The sequence below is a fragment of the Haliaeetus albicilla genome, chromosome 22 (assembly GCF_947461875.1).
Source record: "Haliaeetus albicilla chromosome 22, bHalAlb1.1, whole genome shotgun sequence".
Taxonomy (NCBI): Eukaryota; Metazoa; Chordata; class Aves; order Accipitriformes; family Accipitridae; genus Haliaeetus; species Haliaeetus albicilla.
Window position 1 is genome coordinate 10,684,145 of NC_091504.1, and position 17,768 is coordinate 10,701,912.

Below are 17,768 nucleotides of genomic sequence, written 5' to 3' on the forward strand. Positions count from 1 at the left end.
CTTGCAAATATTTTCTTAAAATGTGAATATGATTCCAACAAAAAGCCTGTATGGAAACACAGCCCAAATTTGGCAAAGTTCAGGCATAGGTTTTATACCCAAGGCCTTTCTTTAATCAGAGCTTGAAACCTGTCAGAGGAAAGGGGCCATAAAATCAATTCTAAGTAATCTTGGAAATGAGATAATAGTCCATTAATCTCATCAATATAAGCATGAAATTTTCTGCTGCACTTCATGCCTATACATTTGTGAGAAATTTATCAGTGGAAATGGGACAGAAGCCATAGGATTACTGTAGGGGTGACTTCCTCATACTTCCACTGCAGGCCTTTGTTCAAATTTTTTTTTTTTAATTTTTTTTTTTTCTTTCAGTGAAAATATAGAATTCATTTGTGGAACGATGCCAACCAAAACTTGTTACTGGTTCCATATTAAATGAGAATTAGTGGCAGGCTTATAACGTATGACTCATAAATCAGTGTTGAAAGTTCTAAGTAGCAAGTATTAGAGAAAGCAATACTGTGATCTGCATGGTACAATTCAAGGTGTGGCCTGTTACTGACTTGGGAACTACTATGAATGTATGTTGTTATTTCAACATGGTTGTGCCCTCGCTTCACTCTACTTTAACCCCTGTATATAGAAACCACTGGATAATACTCAGAAATTGTTTCTTACAAAAGACCTTCCTTTGAGAAGTTCCATTTATTAGCATCCAGCTCAAGCAGACGGCTCCTTCTCTCACCTAGTCTCTCAGTATCAAACTCTTGCTTTCTGAACAACCCAGTTTGCCTGGGCTGGCAACCTAGACGAACCAAAGCATCTGTAGATAACATGAATTTTGTTATCTATCATTTCTAGGAACTGTCAAAGACAGTGCAGGCTCTTAGAGAAAACATAATTTTATTTTTCTCCTTCCCCTAGAGGCTTCCCACCCCTTTGAGAACTTTTCTGTATGTAACAAAGTGCAGTTACCTTTACAGAAATGGAATCTATGTGGCCTTAACAACTGGGCTTTCTCCACTCTCCTGAGATAAGCGAGGCTATCTCTTTGCCCCTCCTTTTCCTGTGAGGTGTTATTCACTTCAGTTACACTTTCCCACATTAGAAAGATCATCATGGGATCGTGTCATGAAGGTGGAGTAGAGGCCAAGGAGAATAGCTTCAAATCTTGTAAAGATTCCTTCCATGTAACACAATCTAGCAGTCTTGATTCACTGAAATAGATGGCAAAATTTCTCAGTCTTGCAAGGCAAGTATATTTTAAGTTGTGCAAGCCTCATTTTCTTGAGCTAAGCAGCAGAAGAAGATAATGAGAACTGAGTACCAGAAGGATATTTGCAAATATGGGTCGTCTTTCATTTTTGATGAACAATGACTATTCTCCTCCTATTTTAGGTACTAAAATGATTGATACTTCATAATCACTTAAGACAGCTAATGATATAAATAGTGCTTCAGAATTTTCTCATGGAATTCCACTACGTTGATTATTTGACTTTCATTCTAGACTAAATGTTATAATCTATGATAGTTATTTTTTCTAGAGAAAGATCTATTTGTGACACATACCATATTTTAAGTGATGAAACAACTTGGAAACTTTACTGAAGATTTTTCCTTCTAAGGAAATTAAAAACTGTTATTTACTGATGTTGATAGTGTGCCGTATCACACGTACTACAAACATAAAGATGTATAGCTAAACTACCATAGAAGTATTAGGGGAGGAATACAGTGATACAATTTCTCCATAACATAAAAAACCTACTGGATATATTCTTTCTTAAAACCTCTGGAACTACCTAATAGGACAGATGTTAACTGAAACAAAAATATATTTTGGGGTTATTTTGGCATAATGTAGAAGGCACTAGCTACGCGTATAATCTCTTTCATTATATTTTCTACTGACATTCACAATAATTTACTTTTTAAAGCAAATACTAATGAAACAGGGCCTACTTGCCTTCTTTCAGTACAAATATACTATGAGCTGGATCCATAAAGCACATTATGTTTTCCAAATTTATGCACGCTAATTTTTTTGTTGTTTTGTTACTAAGGGTGAAGTTACTGTAGTGTCATCCAGATAGGGTGGGATCACAAAGTCTTTGTCTTTCTCTGTATAAAACACTTTTTTTGGATAGTATGCTATTAAAACTGTGCAGGTGCTTTGGTTTTATTGTAAATATTACCTGACTGAGAATGCAATAAATGGGAAACTATAATTTTAAGTATCATTTGATTTTTTTTTTTTCTTCTCTCAAAAAGAGAAGATAATCCTAAATTTAAGTGTAGACTGTACCCAGTTTCTACTGTCTGCTGGGCCTGCATGCACCAATTTAAGAATTTTGTGTAAAGGGCTTATGGATCGTCATATAAAAGAAAAGTTGTATTTATGTCGCTGCTGATTTCAACATTGGAAGCAGTTTTTATTTTATCTACTTTACAAGATTCTCACCTGACTGATTATTAAAAGCTCTAGATGGAAGCAGTAGTGTCTATTTATTCCTAAAGCTTTTTCAGAATCGTATGTTACTCTGCTGCAAGACAGAAGACATTCTAATGAATCACCTGGTATTCCATATAATGCAAAAGCGTGCATTATCAGACTTATAACTGTAAAACACTGCTCATTGTTGTGGGTAATTTTTCTCCAAACACTTGGCACAGTTTCACATAATTTTTGCCTTAAACAAAAATACAGCAGTTGCATGTATATGTGATATTCTCAACTAGAACACCAAAAAGTGTATGTGCCTGTAGCCACTGGGTAAATTATGAGCCTACCTTTGGATCAGAAGCACTAGCATCATAGGCAAATATTCCATGATGCTACATAATTTCAGGCTTAATTAGTTCTTCCAACCTTTCTCTTTTTGGCAGAGAGGAGTGAGTGGTTAAGCAGTGTGTACTGAAGCTGTCTTAGTTCGCAGTAAAAACCCAACTGAGATGACCCTTTTGTCATTGATTATTGGGGAGGTTTTCTCCAGCTGGATGCCTTCTGCATGGTCACCATAAATTGGTTTTGTGTCACTGTCTCTAACAACCAAAACACACTGATAGTCTTTAAATGATGGTTTCTATGACCTGAGACAAGATCTAGCCTTATTTTTCTGCTCTATTACTTTCAAAGAATAGTCTTTCTATTATTAACGTGCTGTAGTAAAAAGAATTTTAAATTCCTTTAAAATTTATAGTGGTTTTGTTTGTTGCATCTCATGAATGCAAACCTTACCAGAGTCATAAACTATTAATGAGCAGATATATGTATATGCATTTTAATAATGTGATGATGTGTTCTTTTTATGTTATTTTAGAATAGTTTACAGTTTGATGGTTTTTCAGAACTCTTCTGGCTTGATTTTTCTACAGCTGTATAAACAAGATAGGAATTGTCTGACGGTATGATGAAGTTATAAAAATATAAACTGGCTATGAGGGCACAGTCATGGCTGTAAGCAACTAGGTCTGCCCCAGCAGGTACAATAGGCAGAATCTTCTCTGACTGGAGTCAAATTTCGTGAAGCAAAAAAGGTGGTGTATAACAGTACCTTAGGAATTAATATTTCTGTTGTAATTGGGCATTTTTCATCTGATTTTCACGTAAGGATCAAAATTTGAAACTGTTTAATAGTAGTTTTGTTGTAAGGTTGTAATGTTGCCAGTTTCCAAATGAGTAGTCCATTGCTTTCTAAATAAAAGCATTCAAAAAAGTAAATAGGCAAATTCAATTTTACACATAATTGCACTTTTGATTAAGAACAGCAAATTACTCTTTTGCATTACTGTCTAAGTCTCCGAGGGGGTGTTATTGTTTGTTGATTTGACACATTGAAGATGGTTTTCAGTCTACTGCTATAGAAAGGCTAGGAAAAAAACCCAGACTGGTTCCAGTCAGCTGCAACGGCCCCACCACAGGACAGAGCTGAGCCTGTTGGCCAAGCCAGTGGTGCCTTGAAAAGAACCAGACTTGTCTTGGTGAAGTCCTGGTAGCCATTATAGAACAAATTCTATGTGTTCCTTGAGTTAATCTTCTTCCTCAAAGGTTTGTAAGGCAGATTGTGTGCTCCTTCAGCTCCAGGACTGTTACATAGGCTTACTAACCCACTTTAGATGGTTTTATGGTACTTCTGAGCCATATTTGGAAAATTTTATGAAAACATAATTGTACTTATAGTAATGGTAATCATGAGGTTCATGAGGTTTAAATAATTTTACACTGTAGAAATGAACAATATCTGCTAAAGAGAAAAATGATGTGAACACATTATTCACCTCAAAGTTTCTCATTTATTTACTGTAGTAAAGTCTAGTCGTCTACTACTGTGATCCTTTTGTTAAAAACCTTGGATAGTTTGATCAAAAATGGAATACAAAGGGGACTTGTGAGTGGATTACTAGAGTACGATGTCTTGACGCATAGCCTTTCACATCCTGTTTCAAAAACTTTTCATCACCTCATTATTTTCTGACACTTTACAGAAGGTGAAGAATGCTCAATGAAAATACATAAATCATGAGACCTCTTCAAATCTTCCTGTCCCTTTTGCTACTCAGGAGTGCTAAAATGGTGGAGCTTTTACTCTTGGCACTTAATTCATAAGGGGTTGTCCAGTGAAAAGAAAGATGTAAAACAGAGTAGAGTACAAGGAAACAAAGCTACTATTATGAAACAGAGAAATGAGGAAACATGTCGATAAAAGAGAGCAGCGAGAAATGGAGGATGACTGTAAGAATTTTATACTTAAGGCACTAAAAGATGAAAAGTCAAGAAAAGGGTAAGGGGGAGTGATTTTGTCAGTGTTATGGAAGAATTACATCTCACTGGAGAATTTGCATAGCATTTTAATTCTAATGGAAGAACGCTAATTGTTATGAAATTCATTTTACTTTGTTGGTATGCAGTCAAGTGTATGTTTCAAACACAGATTTAGTATCCTGACTGAGTACAGAATCAGGACAGAATATTCTTCAAAACACAGCTAGCTTTACATAGGGAGCTATGGTCAGTTCAGCTGTGCATGGTTCTAGTCAACAGAAAGGTGAAAGAGGGACCGTATGCCATGGTTTTGTGTCAGTTATACTTGCAGGACAGAGATAAATGGCAGATAAGTGCAAAGGTGTATTGTTTATCTAAAGCAGGTGACAGCCCAAGTTCAGCTGTGGGTGATAAACATGGTGGATGCTGCACATAATGCAGTAATTTTCTATAAAGAATGACTTTGCCATCTTCATTTTAGCTAGTTTGCACAATTTACATCAAAAACGACCCCAGTGTGATCAGTCCACAACCTGTTTCCTAACAGGCTTCACTGCTGTGTCGGGTTTATGTGGCAAGGTTCTGGTAGCTGAGGTGCTGCAGCTGTCAGGAGAGGTCGTTAGAAAAGCTTTTGAGGTCTGATTTGCTTTTTCCCCATTCGCTTTACTTAACCATTTATGGCAATGTAAAGTTTAAGAAAAGCTTATATAAGACATGGATATGCAGCCTTGGATTTTGTATGCTTTATGCAACCACTTTGGGGCACAGGGAAATAACTATGTAAGGCATAGAGCAATAAGAGATCAGACCTTGTGCCACTAGTCTTCACAGCTGTGACAAGAGCCTTGAGAATATGGTTGTGAAATTTTCTGATATGTGACATTTCCTGCATGTGTAGGAGGAAGTAATAACAGTTCATAGATAGGAACTCTTCCAGTTTTTCTGTATGTTAACATGGGAATTTCAACATAGCTACTTATATGGCAGTATTAACTGGTCTGTTAATGAGCAATTCAGGGGAAAAATATCACCAAAAATGTGCACTTTCTACACCCCAAATCAATTTCCGTGCCTTTTTCATTGTTTCCTACCTAATTAAATCAATGGTTCTATTGCTGAGCTTAAAATGAAGCTGACACGAACTCCCTAAATCCTGCAGAAGCCAATGGTCCTTGCAGAAGGTCTTTGCTTTTGTTGCCACACAGTTCAGGCGTGTTACATCTGTTTTATTAACTGAACTAAATATTTACACCATCATGTTCCCATATTTACCAAACCCCACTAAATGGAGGTTTCTCATTACTGTTATAGAAGTACTAGTATTGTACATAGGGGGCAAGAGAAGTTGTGTTACAGACATCTATTTCTCACCAGTTACAAGGAAAATATTATCTACTCATCAAGTTTGTTGTTTGTTTTTTTTAATTGCGCTGACAGATTTTAACAGTGTTTGGTGTAAGAATGCAATATAAATCCTAGTTTCACATGGATTCTTTTACCTAGGAATCCTTACATATGGATCATAGTCCACCCCTTTTCAGACCTGGGAAACAAAAGTTGTGAAATGCTTCTCTTTCAAGAAAGCCTTCTTTTTAAAGATAGGTTCATTTTTTTTGCCACACATACTCATAAAAAGCATTATCTTACTCTGCAATTAGTCCCCTGCAATCAAATAAAGGGCAGGGATTAATTGGAGAACCACTAGAAATATTTTAAAGGAGTTAACATTAATGGAGAAACAAATTATCTTTCCATCAAATTAGGTTAATAACAAAAAGTAGTAGTGGCCCCTCACACTTGGTCAAAAACCTTACAGAGTCTGCTAAAGATTAATCAAGCAACTTCTTCTATAAAATCTATAGGATTTTTCAAGTGGTTTAGGGTCCTAACTCTCATTCTGAAAAGGATCAAACTCCTTGGAAGCCTAACTCTTACTGCCATGTCAGATTTTAAAACTTGGAAGGAATAAATCAAGGAAAAAAAACCTTAAGGAATAAATCGTAACCTAAAGGGGTTTTCTGAAGTAGTGGGTGCCTAGTTGAACTCCCACTAAAATTAACATTACACAGAGTCCTGGTTAGCTGTCCTGGTTTCAGCTGGAATAAAATTACTTTTCTTCCTAGTAGCTGGTACAGGGCTGTGTTTTGGATTTAGGATAATAATAGTGTTGATAACACACTGATGTTTCAGTTGTCGCTGAGCAGCGCTTACACTAAGTCAAGGACTTCTCAGCTTCTTGTACTGCGGCTGTGCGGTGCTGAGTTGCCAGCTGGGGTTAAACCATGACATTAACCTATTACAATCTGTCTTGTTCTCAGTGTAAAATTACTATAGGTTCATTAACACTTTAACTCATAATTAAGTTTATGTAGTAGAATGGAAAAGAGAGTATTATTTTTTTATTGACTCTATTCTATAAAAAACATAATTGCTTAATCCCTTACTATATTTAAAGCAGTTCTGTAATTAACATGTGGCCTTTATTTGCATAAAGGCAATTTGCAAAGGTGATTTGTAAAGCCATATAAAGCATCGTTTTTATTCGTGTATTCATGTGATATTTTCTATATTCATTGGCTGGCTGTAAATACATGTTAGAAAATCTTTGGCATGTATCAAAGCATGGAAATGTGTGATGTTGCAGCAGTATGAGTATCATCTCTTCTGGTTGATTATTTCAACACAATTTGTACCAAAAAAATACTGTCTTAAAGACAGGTACAGCTGAAATAACCATAGCTATGTAACATCGCCTGATGTTGTATGTTTGTGTGTTGACTCTTTTTGTAAGCACAGGTGTCTTAAGGACATTAAAACATTTGGCACAGGGACAATTCTGAGATTACTTCCCGACTTGTCTGCATCTGGACAGCCTGTAGGCTACCAGTATGCTACCTGTAGGCTGAATTTTCACTTGCTCTAAAAAGAGCAGAAGAGTAAGTCAGCTGTAATTTTTAATTTCTAAAAATATGAATGTAGTGTAGTGAATGGTGACAAATGGAGGGCACTGGACAAAGTTCTCCAGTGGTGTGCTGTGCAGGTGCAAACTGGTCCGTAAGTACAAATCCTACATCTACTTTGATTAAGGTCTCCAGGTGATGATATAATCAACCTTGTAAGCAAAAAATAAATGCCTAATTTCAATCACATTCTCAGGAAAATTCTTCTGACAGATTAAGCATGGGTGAAGTATTTATATTTGCATGAAGTCTTATAAAAATCTGATTTATTTAAAACTCTAGTTCCATAGATGTAGTTACAGAAATAAACTTAGTGACTATCCACGTACACTTAATTTTTAGTACAGACTCTATCTGAGCGTTAGTGGCCTTCAGCATCTCTTCATCTCAAACAATGCTGGAGAGGAGTTGTCCTTCCCAATATTATAGGCTAAAAGTCATTAGAGCCAAAATGCTGCAGATCAAGTGGCTGAAGTGTTATGCTAGGAATCACTTCCAAGAGTGCTGTTCATTGTCTGCCAAGAGAAAGGTGAGGATCAATCTCCATGTCTTCTCTCTCATGCATTTTAAAAAATGTTTAAGGTTCCATACATTATCACATTGCATTAAAAATCCCATTAATCTAACCTGTAATACAAGAAACATGAAAAACCTAAAATAGTGGTATGTCCCCCTGTCCCCCTCTATGCTTTCTTTCAAGTAAGTAAGTCTGACTCTGAAGTACTCCCATCTAATAACAGAAGGTAGAAATTATTCAGTTAAGGAGAAGCTTTTTTTTTTTTTTTTTTTTAACAGTTGCATAGCTGAAGGTCCCCGGTGAGAGGTTTTCCTAACCATTTTCCAATAAAGAACAGAAAAACCTCAAAGGTCGTATTTCCAGAGGAGTAGATTATTAGAAAGAATTGATATTTGAGGAGCTTTATTTTATTAAAAATGTGCAAGAACTCCTATGTGTCTCGTTTCACATAAAGCTTAGTGAAAGGTTAGAAAATTAGCTCATATGTGCTGTTTATACAGTTGGATGGATGAAGGAGACTTTACATTTCACAACTTCTTGTTTCTGACAAGTTCCAGAGTTCCAGTTGAATTACTTATGTGGCCACTTACCCTATAAAGATGGAACTGAGGGTACAAACTGACTTCACAAATGCTACGAGAAAGCCTTTAGGTGATAAGATGAAAATGGATCTTGGTCACTGCTGATCTCAAACCTGGACTTGAATTTGTGGCCTACGGATGAAGGGTTGTGTGTCTTACATTTTTCATCTCTAACATCTGAATTTTTGCAGTTTATGAAGAATTCATGAACTTCTATTTATCTTCAGCAATTGCCTTATGAATCAAGGATTTAACTGGAATAAGATAATCCAGGAAATAGTAAATTTCAATTCATTTTTATGAATCTTATATATATTCCGCATATGAGAGCAGAGATGTGAATACATTAGCAATAAAAATACTAGAAAGAAATTACCTATTTCTATAACTGTAGTTTAATTCCCAAAGACATGTAGTCAGAGATTGTGGCAGATCTGACTTTCTGCAGCTCTTGGATTTTCTGGGACTCTCTACCCTTAAAAGTGAGTGAAGACACCTCTGCAGGTTTTTTCCTTTGTTATTTGTTATTTATAATGGACTACTTTTCGGCTTGATTCTCTATCTAAAGCAACATGGATCCATAGCTAAATGTTTTGGAAAATATTTCATTATTTCTAGGGAATTTCTTTCTCTTTCTCTTAGCTAAACAATAGCTTCTCTGTATTTGTTGTTGATAAAACTGTTTTAAATACTTTCTCTGCTGTCAAACATAGAAACAAGTGTGATGTTAGGCAAGTGGTTGTCAGTTACATTAGTCCACACTCCAGGATTTACTATCTTCAATTCTGGAGTAATGCCAAAATACTGGTAGGCTGAGGGGCAGGTGATAATTTTAAAATCCAGTAATGCATGAACTACAAAGGCTAGCTAGAAACTCATATTTTGGAGCATGGAGAAGCAAGTAGTTTTCATGAAAGATTTTTTCAAATTCTGTCTTTGAGCTCGAGTATTTCAATCAGTGCTTCAAATAAGAATTTCAAATTTTGCATATATGTAAATGCAGGTATCAATCAATTAGCTCCCCAAACGTAAGATGAAAAGTTAGAGGTTGTGATGAAAATATTAGCACATGCTGAAGATGTCGTGGATGCCAATTTGTTCAGACAGCTCTAGAAAGAGTAAACAGCATAATCTGCAAGTATGGAAAAAATACTTCCAAACCTGTACAAATGATTTTATATTAAAAATTTTATTAATTATGCCATAATCAAAAGAAGTTGCACTTGAAGAAACCATTAAACCTGTCAGTCCTTCAATTGCTCTGAATCCTCACAGCACCCAATATACGCTAAATATCTTCTAAAATTGCTTAACTAGGCTCTCCAGTTCATCTACTTTCCCCATGAATTATTACCTAGGTATTGAGAAGATGAGTATGCCCTCTAGTCTGTCAAGGTACCCATATTTATGACAAGAACTACAAAGCCTTTCTGCAGCATATGTAGTATTTATTTTGCTTAAGAAAGAAGAGCATACTCCTTGGACCAAGCAGCACAGTCCATACAGGCCAGTACAGGATTCCTCAGTAGCCTGGCTATGTGTTTACAGCTACGTAGTCTAGTAGCTCTTTTACAAAGAAAGTCAGGATCATTGTTCTCATTTTACAGGGAAGAAAACCATTTGAGAGCTGAAGAGAAAGGGGAAGTGGCTTGTGGTTTGTGACAGTGGCATCCCTGGGAGTCAGATGGAGATGGAATTGGCTTAAAATTTCCTAGAGTCCTGCTCTGGTTCTTTAAGCAGCAGGGCATGCCTCCTCCCTTGCAAATGTCCCAAACTTAAAGAAAAAATGCTTAGATAATTGCTTTTAACAATTCTTTTCAACACTTTCATAGCCCTGCCTGAATATAAATGGAAATGAAAATAGAAAGGGAAGCACAGAACCTGATAATGTTTAATCTGTGAACCAATCCATCCACATAGGGTAACAAAAAGACAACATGCAAACCTGTAATTTTCCTACAAGAAAGGTCAGTTAAACCAGCTTGACCTTTTTTCCACATATAAAGCAATAAGCTATCAGCTCTATCTGAACAGTCTTCAATCCCAAGGTGCTCTCAAAATAGCATGGAGATAAAGCAAAGAGATAAAAATCAGTAGATGCTGATGAGTTGGGCATGCAGTTGTTTCTTCGAGATGTTTCTTCAAGAGAAATTTTACATATGCTATAAGTCAAAGTCAGGGGAGAGAAAAATGGTATTTCAGAATAACAACTCCCTGGAGAAATGAAACAGATTAACATTTTATCACAGAAAATTAAGTTGGAAACTCTCTAATTTATACATATTTAGATATAAGCACATGAAGATACTGCTATCAGGGCATTAAAAATAGAAGTATTATCCTTCTACTTAAAGATTCTACTAAATAACTATAAATTTCTAATTAAGTAGATGTTAAATCTACGTGACAGTATAGTTAATTTTACTCATTGTGACTGAAATCTGAAACCTAAATGTAAAAGTAACTTAAAAATTTGGGTCAAATTTCCCAGAATTATTTTCTTAAGTAGAGCTATATGAACAGCAACACAGCAACACTAGTTTAACTCCTTCTTCTGACATCAAGACAAAAGCATCAAACTATTCAGACTCCAGTATTTGATACCTAGCAAATAATCCTTACTCTACAAAGCACAAACAAGTGACAAATTCAATCTAACCAAAACTCCAAAGCTATCATCATTGTCCTTATTCAACTCCTTTCAACACATCACCCAGAAAATAAGTGCTCAAGATGCTATAAATTGTCAAGAATTAAAAAGTGCTTAAGAAATCTGACGTTAAACTAGAAAAACACCACCATCAGAACAGTACGTGTACAGAATGGTACACTTTTTTTCATGTTTTATGTGTGAAAGTTGATTTGTCCATTTCCTTAAGTTTGTGCCCTGAGGCAGGATTTCTGTTTTATTATGAATTTCAAGAATCAAGATACTATCTTTCTGCAAATCATTCAAACCTACACTTCCTGATAATGTGTGAAGGGTTAATTATCAATGGACTATTACCAAAGTATATACTAATGCATAATTACTTTGAAGATGATTCATGAAGTGTTTATAGCACTGAAATTTGTAATACACCAGCAATCACCACAAATGGATTTACTTTTCTTTAAGCTTGCATATTTCACTGCAAATGGCTTATGTGTTCACTTACCATTGGTAATGAAATGAACAGCCCTTAAAATGAAGGAATACATTTGCAGTGGTTGTGGATGCGTTATAGATGTTCTTTGCTGCAAATACATTATGAATTTTTAAAGCTTTAAATATGTATGTACTATTTATATCTGTTACAAATACATGGAATGTTTTATGTTTTGAAGACTTCAAATAATTTTTTTACTACTTCTCTCTTGATTTTTTTTCTTTTGTTACAGCATTGGCAGCATTTACTTAGTCTGCTGATGAGAATAATTATTTTGTCTAAGAAATCATCATCTTTTCCCTCCAGTTCATCTCCCACATACACCACAGTTCTATTTTCTTTAGATCTATTTTGTATTTTTCATAGATCTATTTTATTTATTATGGGTTTTTTTTTAGAAGCAATGAAACATTTTTTTTCTTCTACCGCAGTAATCATCACTTAATCTATTTACCCCATATAATTGCAGTATTGAACAACAAATTAGCTCTAAAGACAAGACACTAGGCACTGAACCTAATGATGTTGCATTGTGCATACATGCCCATTTGGTTTCACGTGTTACACATGGGTTGGTGTTCTCAGTCTGAAATACAGTTTAGGTAGCGTTGGACAATTCATAGCTCAAGTTCTGTCATGAGTAACACTTCCTTTAACCAACAGGCAATCTGCTATAAGCTGCTTAACCCCATGTTTCAAAAGTTATGCAGAGGAGAAAGCCGATCTTGTTTCAAAAGTTACACAGAGAAGAAAGACAAGATATCTTCTTGTCTCCTGCTGCTGATCAGATGGTTGGAAGCAAATCACAGACTTTCTGCTGCCAGTGCTCCTCCCAAATATTCCTCGGTACAGAATTTAATCCTGTAGCATTTGCAGTTACTTTATTGGCCCAGATACCATTGAAGAGTGTTCATAAGGAGAAGGCTATATGGTGTGGGTAGTTGAAAGTAAGGATGCTAATTGTCTGTTTTGCAAAAATGGATGGGAGAAGGGCCAATAAAAGTTTTGAGTATATGTCCACAATGAGTGTGAAGACCTAAAGAGGCTGACAGCAGACAAAACAGATGGCCTTGATGGAAGCTGGAGGAACCTTCATCACTGCAGCCTCTGAAGATCAAGCTGGTACATGAAAGAAGAGGCAGGAAGACAAAAATATTTCAGTAAAGCTGGGGAAACTTCTGCTCCTAGAATAATTTCCTTTAGTAACCCTTTCTTCAAGTATTTTTTTTTTAGTCCAGCAACTTAAAGTAGTTTATTGGGTTGAGTAAGTTTTGCACAGCCACGCTGAGGCTCGCCTTTGTGGTGTGCTCCTTACTGGCAGCTCCCTTTGATCTTCAGGATGTGTCTGCTCCACCTTGCACTCCACAAGCTCTGAGTTTTGCAGTGTGAGTCTTCTACTTCAAGACATTCCATCTATTCCAGAATTCAGCAGTCAAGAAAACAAGAACAGCTTTTCCTTTAATGACCAGCTGCTTTCTTGCAAAAGGTGCAAAACCTGTTGTTTTTCATAAAAATCTAGGTGTCTCTTGATTAGAATAATCGCACACCAGTTTTATTTCCAATACAATCTTAAAAAAAAAAAAAAAATAATCTGGACATAAGCTCTGAAAACATTTTACTTGAAAGGGAAAAATTTTTTAAATTTTAAGAAAACCTGAAACAGGTTTTTATTCAGAAAAGAAATTTGTTAAAATATTTAAGAAATAATCCCTGACTGGGAATTTGTACAAAACATTGTGTTTCAACAGAGCCTTTCATTACCTGTCATTTATTTTATTTTATTGCTATTGATAATTTCTTTTAAATTGGAAAATGTCTCCTTCTGAAGCCAACTTGTTTAAGCGCATGACTAGACAATTATATTTAAATTTGTGTATTTTCTTTGTAAACATTTCCTACAGAAATTACTGTGAATTCTGGCTTCATGCAATTATGACTTTAGGGTAGTATAGCCAACATTATTTTTTATCAAGTGCTTTACATGTACTGTATATTACAAAGACAAATAGCAAGATACCTTTCTGAAGGTGGTTACTGTCTAAGAGATATACAGACAGGCACATTTCGATACATCATGTTTAGGAAAGAAAATATTTTAATGCCTGGAGCTCTGGAACAGAAAACAGAATATCTGGGTGCTGTTCTCTGCTGTGCCACTGACCCATGTACGAATATGATGCTATCTCTGTTGGCTTCTATTTCTCTGCCCATAATGTATCTGTCGTACCTTCTAATAAACAATTATTTGTTCTTATAGCCACTGACCAAACCCAAACTTTAACCTCAGCTAGGAGCCTATGTATAATAATGATGGCAACCTTTTGAGGATGGAGTTCTTTTAAGAAAGATAAGACTTGCAGTTCAAAGTTCTTTCATGTGAAGGGAACAAAGGGAAAACAGATATGAGAAATGACCCAAGAGAAACTTTTTGACAGTATTTATGCAAAAGGAGAATATGTTGGTGTTGAGACTCCAAAAGACAAGCTCTGAGCTAGTCATTGAATATGTACCTGTTTCTGTAATCAAGGGCAGATGAAACTAACAAACACGTGGACGTGATTTAGTTTTAATCCTGTGAGCGGTCCTTAATACTCCAGTGAGTATTCACTACTCAACAGGAATGCTCAAATGCTTAAAGATAACTTTTTATTAATTCCAGTTTGTGAGATTTCTGTGTTCTTTAATGAAGGATTTTGGTTTAGCTCATGTTATTTGCATGAGCTTTACCTGTTTATTATTTTAGCACCTTAAAATAGCTTTTAATTCTTCATTCTTGAGACTGCCAGCTGGCTAGAGAAATACTGCCGGTGTTGTACAGATAGGTGAGTGAATATTGAAAGACTACAGGTCAGATTTTGAAAGAAATCGAGATACCTAAAAATCTTTGCAAATCTGATCCTTGGTGCCACGTATATGTGATGAAAATCACATATACGGAGAAGAGAAAGGAATTACAGGCTGCCTCATCTGGGAGGGCCCTTTCTTTCTTGCTCTGTTTCGTAAACCTAGGGCTGCATGGTCCTGTGCAAGGGTCTTTGAGCGTATGGGCAAGAGAATCTACTGTGACTCTGAATCACTCAATGGTTAAGCTCTACGTGAGCTGGGATTTACCCTGAAGAATTTAGTGGCAAAAATTTCACCAGGAAGAAAGTCTGCTTCAGGTTGCCTGAGCATATATCATCAAAGGGTAGAAATTTTGTACATGGAAGATTGTCTTTCAGGTTTTTTTATCAGTTCAGTCTTAATGAAAGTGCTGACGAAGTAGGAGGTATTTGGCCATATAACAAACCTATCAAAGTAGTCAGTAATATTTAATCGGAATGTTGAAAATTATTTTCTCATAAGGGGGCTTAAACATACAAATTAAGGAAGAGCTGAAGAAATTTTGCCAGCATTGTGTTTAATTTATACTCACTAAGCTTCTACTACTATCATATTCTCATAAACAGATTAGTAAACATGGGTTTAGATATCGTCTACTGCAAAGAAGAACCAAAGTTACCTGCAGTAAAATCATTCTGTAGTTGTTTAAAGAACTTTAGCGTAATGTTTTGACCTCCGGTTTACATGTGTTGCGTACATAAGCCTCCCATAGCCTTCTTTGTGTTGATTTCAGAGTGAATTGGAGGGCTGAAATAAGAAATGAAGGAAACCCACCAGGTGGATTTAAAGATCCATCCTGGGATCTTTCTGTTAACTTAATAGGGATCGGCCTACGGAGTGGGACATACATTTTGAGAGAATCACTTGTAGTAACTTGATAAATTTCAATCCTGAAAATGAATGTCTGACTAACATTATACCTCTCAGTAATCTGACAGATTTAAACAAGGTAGAGCTAAAGGTTTCCAGCCATTAGTTTAACACTGCTTCATGTTTGATGAGGAATGATAAATTCTGAACTTGCTGTGTGAAACGACCCAGCTCCATAAACTTGTGTGACTTGGTCAAGGTACATTCACGAGTTGTTCCGCTGAGTTATGCATTTAGGGGATCCAGGATCACACCTTGGGCCTTAAAATAGCAAAAGAAATAGGCCAAGCCCCAAAGCCATGCGTAGAGGCATTGGGATATAGATACGGTGCTTTTGAGATGCTTCTGTCTGTGATATATGTGCGAACTACAGTTGAACTTAAGAACGCTGTGGCTGTTATTTATTTTCTGCACAGATGAAAGAATTTATAGGGAGATTATTCATGTAAAGTTTTTTTAAGGACTCATACGCTTACGATTTCAAGCCTGCTTCCTCGTTATCACCTGTGTTATTACTGGTTTTCATTTTCTATCTGTACGCTTAAACCAACTCCCTACTCCTAAACCACAGGGGTAGCACATCTACTTTATCCTCAGACTACCCCTACGCGATTGATACAAGTTTACACGTTGAATTAAATCTCAGAGGCATTAGTTTGTTGCAACTGAAGGCTGAGCGGCAGGAAACCGTTGGATCGTCACCGAATTAATACCTAATGTGTTGCAAAGGACAGGGCGGCGTTCTGGCAGGTCTCGATGTTTATTTTTTCCCAAACTTTCTCGTAAATAGCTGCCGCCAGCCTGATTTAGCAGTAATTCACGCGTTCAGGGATGCCGCGACGCTCTTCTCGTTAGCCGAGCTTTAGAATGCTTGTACGATGCGGTTTCCTTTGGGCAAGAGGAAGGGGAGGAAGCAGGCGGAGATGCCCGAGTACCGCCAAGGGCGCCGTTCGAATCGGCAGTTTCCCCAGCGCCACTTCGCGGGTGTGTATTTACTTCTCCGCCTCCCGCACCCGGGAGCGACCAGCCCCCGCCCGCTCCCGCCGGGGACGGCTCTCCGGGACGACCCCTGGGGGCCGCCGCTCCGCCGAGGGCGAAAAGTTGCGACCGCGCCGCCGCTGGCTCGGGGAGGTTCCGCCTCGGCGGAGCGCCCGGCCGCGGGCCCGCCCCGCCCCCGCCTGCCTCCGGTGCGCGGCGGCGGCAGGTGCTGCGGGGCGGCGCGGGGGGGGGGGGCCGCGCCTCCGGGGCCCCGCGGGGTGCCCGGGCGCCGCCGCGCGGCCGCCAATCCCGGGCGCGGGCGTGCCTTCCGCCTGCCGGGGACACCCGCTCCCCCGCCCGGCGCCGGCGGGGGCTCCGCGCCTCCGCCGCCCCGCCGCATTTCGCCGCCCGGCCTCCGCCGCCGCTCCCGTGCGGCTGGGTGCCGCCGCCGCCGCCGCCGGCTCCCTCGGCGCAACGGCCCCCCCGCCGCTCTCCCCCCACCCCCGCCCGCCCCGCCGGGCTTGAAGGTCACCTCCGCCCGCCCGCCCGCTCCGGAGCCACTTTCCGCGCCGGCTGGAGAGCGGCAGCGCCTCCGCCCCCGGGAAGGGTCCCTGTCCGGCCGGTGCGGGGCTCCCGCCGGCCGCGGCCGAGCCGAGCGGAGCGGAGCGGCGAGCCGCCCGCTCGCCCCCCCTCCACCCCCGCCCGCGCCGCGGCGGGGACGGCCCCCGGGGTCTCGCCGCTGCCCGCGGAGCCGGCGGGCGGGCCGGGCGCCCCGCTGCCGGGTCGCGGCGAGCCCGGGGGGAGCCGGGCGGCGGCGGGGGGGGCGCGGCATGCGGCCGTGAGGGCGGCGGCGGGGAGCCGCGTCCCGCTGCCACTTGCCTGGCGGGGCCGCTCGCTCCGGACGGGAGAGCCGCCGCCACCCTTCGCCTCCGCTCGCCTCTTTATGGTGAGTTTCGGCCGGGGCCTCGCCGGGGGTGCGGGGGGCGCTGGGGGGGGCGGGGGGGGACGGCGACGACGGCGGGGCCGCTCGGCGCGGGGCATCCCGGCAGGTGCGGGGCGGCGGGG

The 17,768-nt window shown here is 39.2% G+C and overlaps 1 protein-coding gene across 18 annotated transcripts in view; it reads left to right on the top strand.

The window, feature by feature from the left end:
• The window catches only part of RBFOX1 (RNA binding fox-1 homolog 1), a 1,354,570-nt gene that overhangs the window by 387,304 nt on the left and 949,498 nt on the right, over positions 1-17,768 (top strand). Inside the window, exon 1 of one of the 18 annotated variants that reach the window (XM_069809870.1) lies at positions 17,034-17,649. The exons of the other annotated variants lie outside the window; for them this stretch is intronic. Within the exon in view, the coding sequence (XP_069665971.1) occupies positions 17,647-17,649 (3 nt within the window). The 5' untranslated portion in view covers positions 17,034-17,646. Of the gene's footprint in view, positions 1-17,033; positions 17,650-17,768 lie in introns of those variants that run through there. 18 annotated transcript variants of the gene reach the window in all.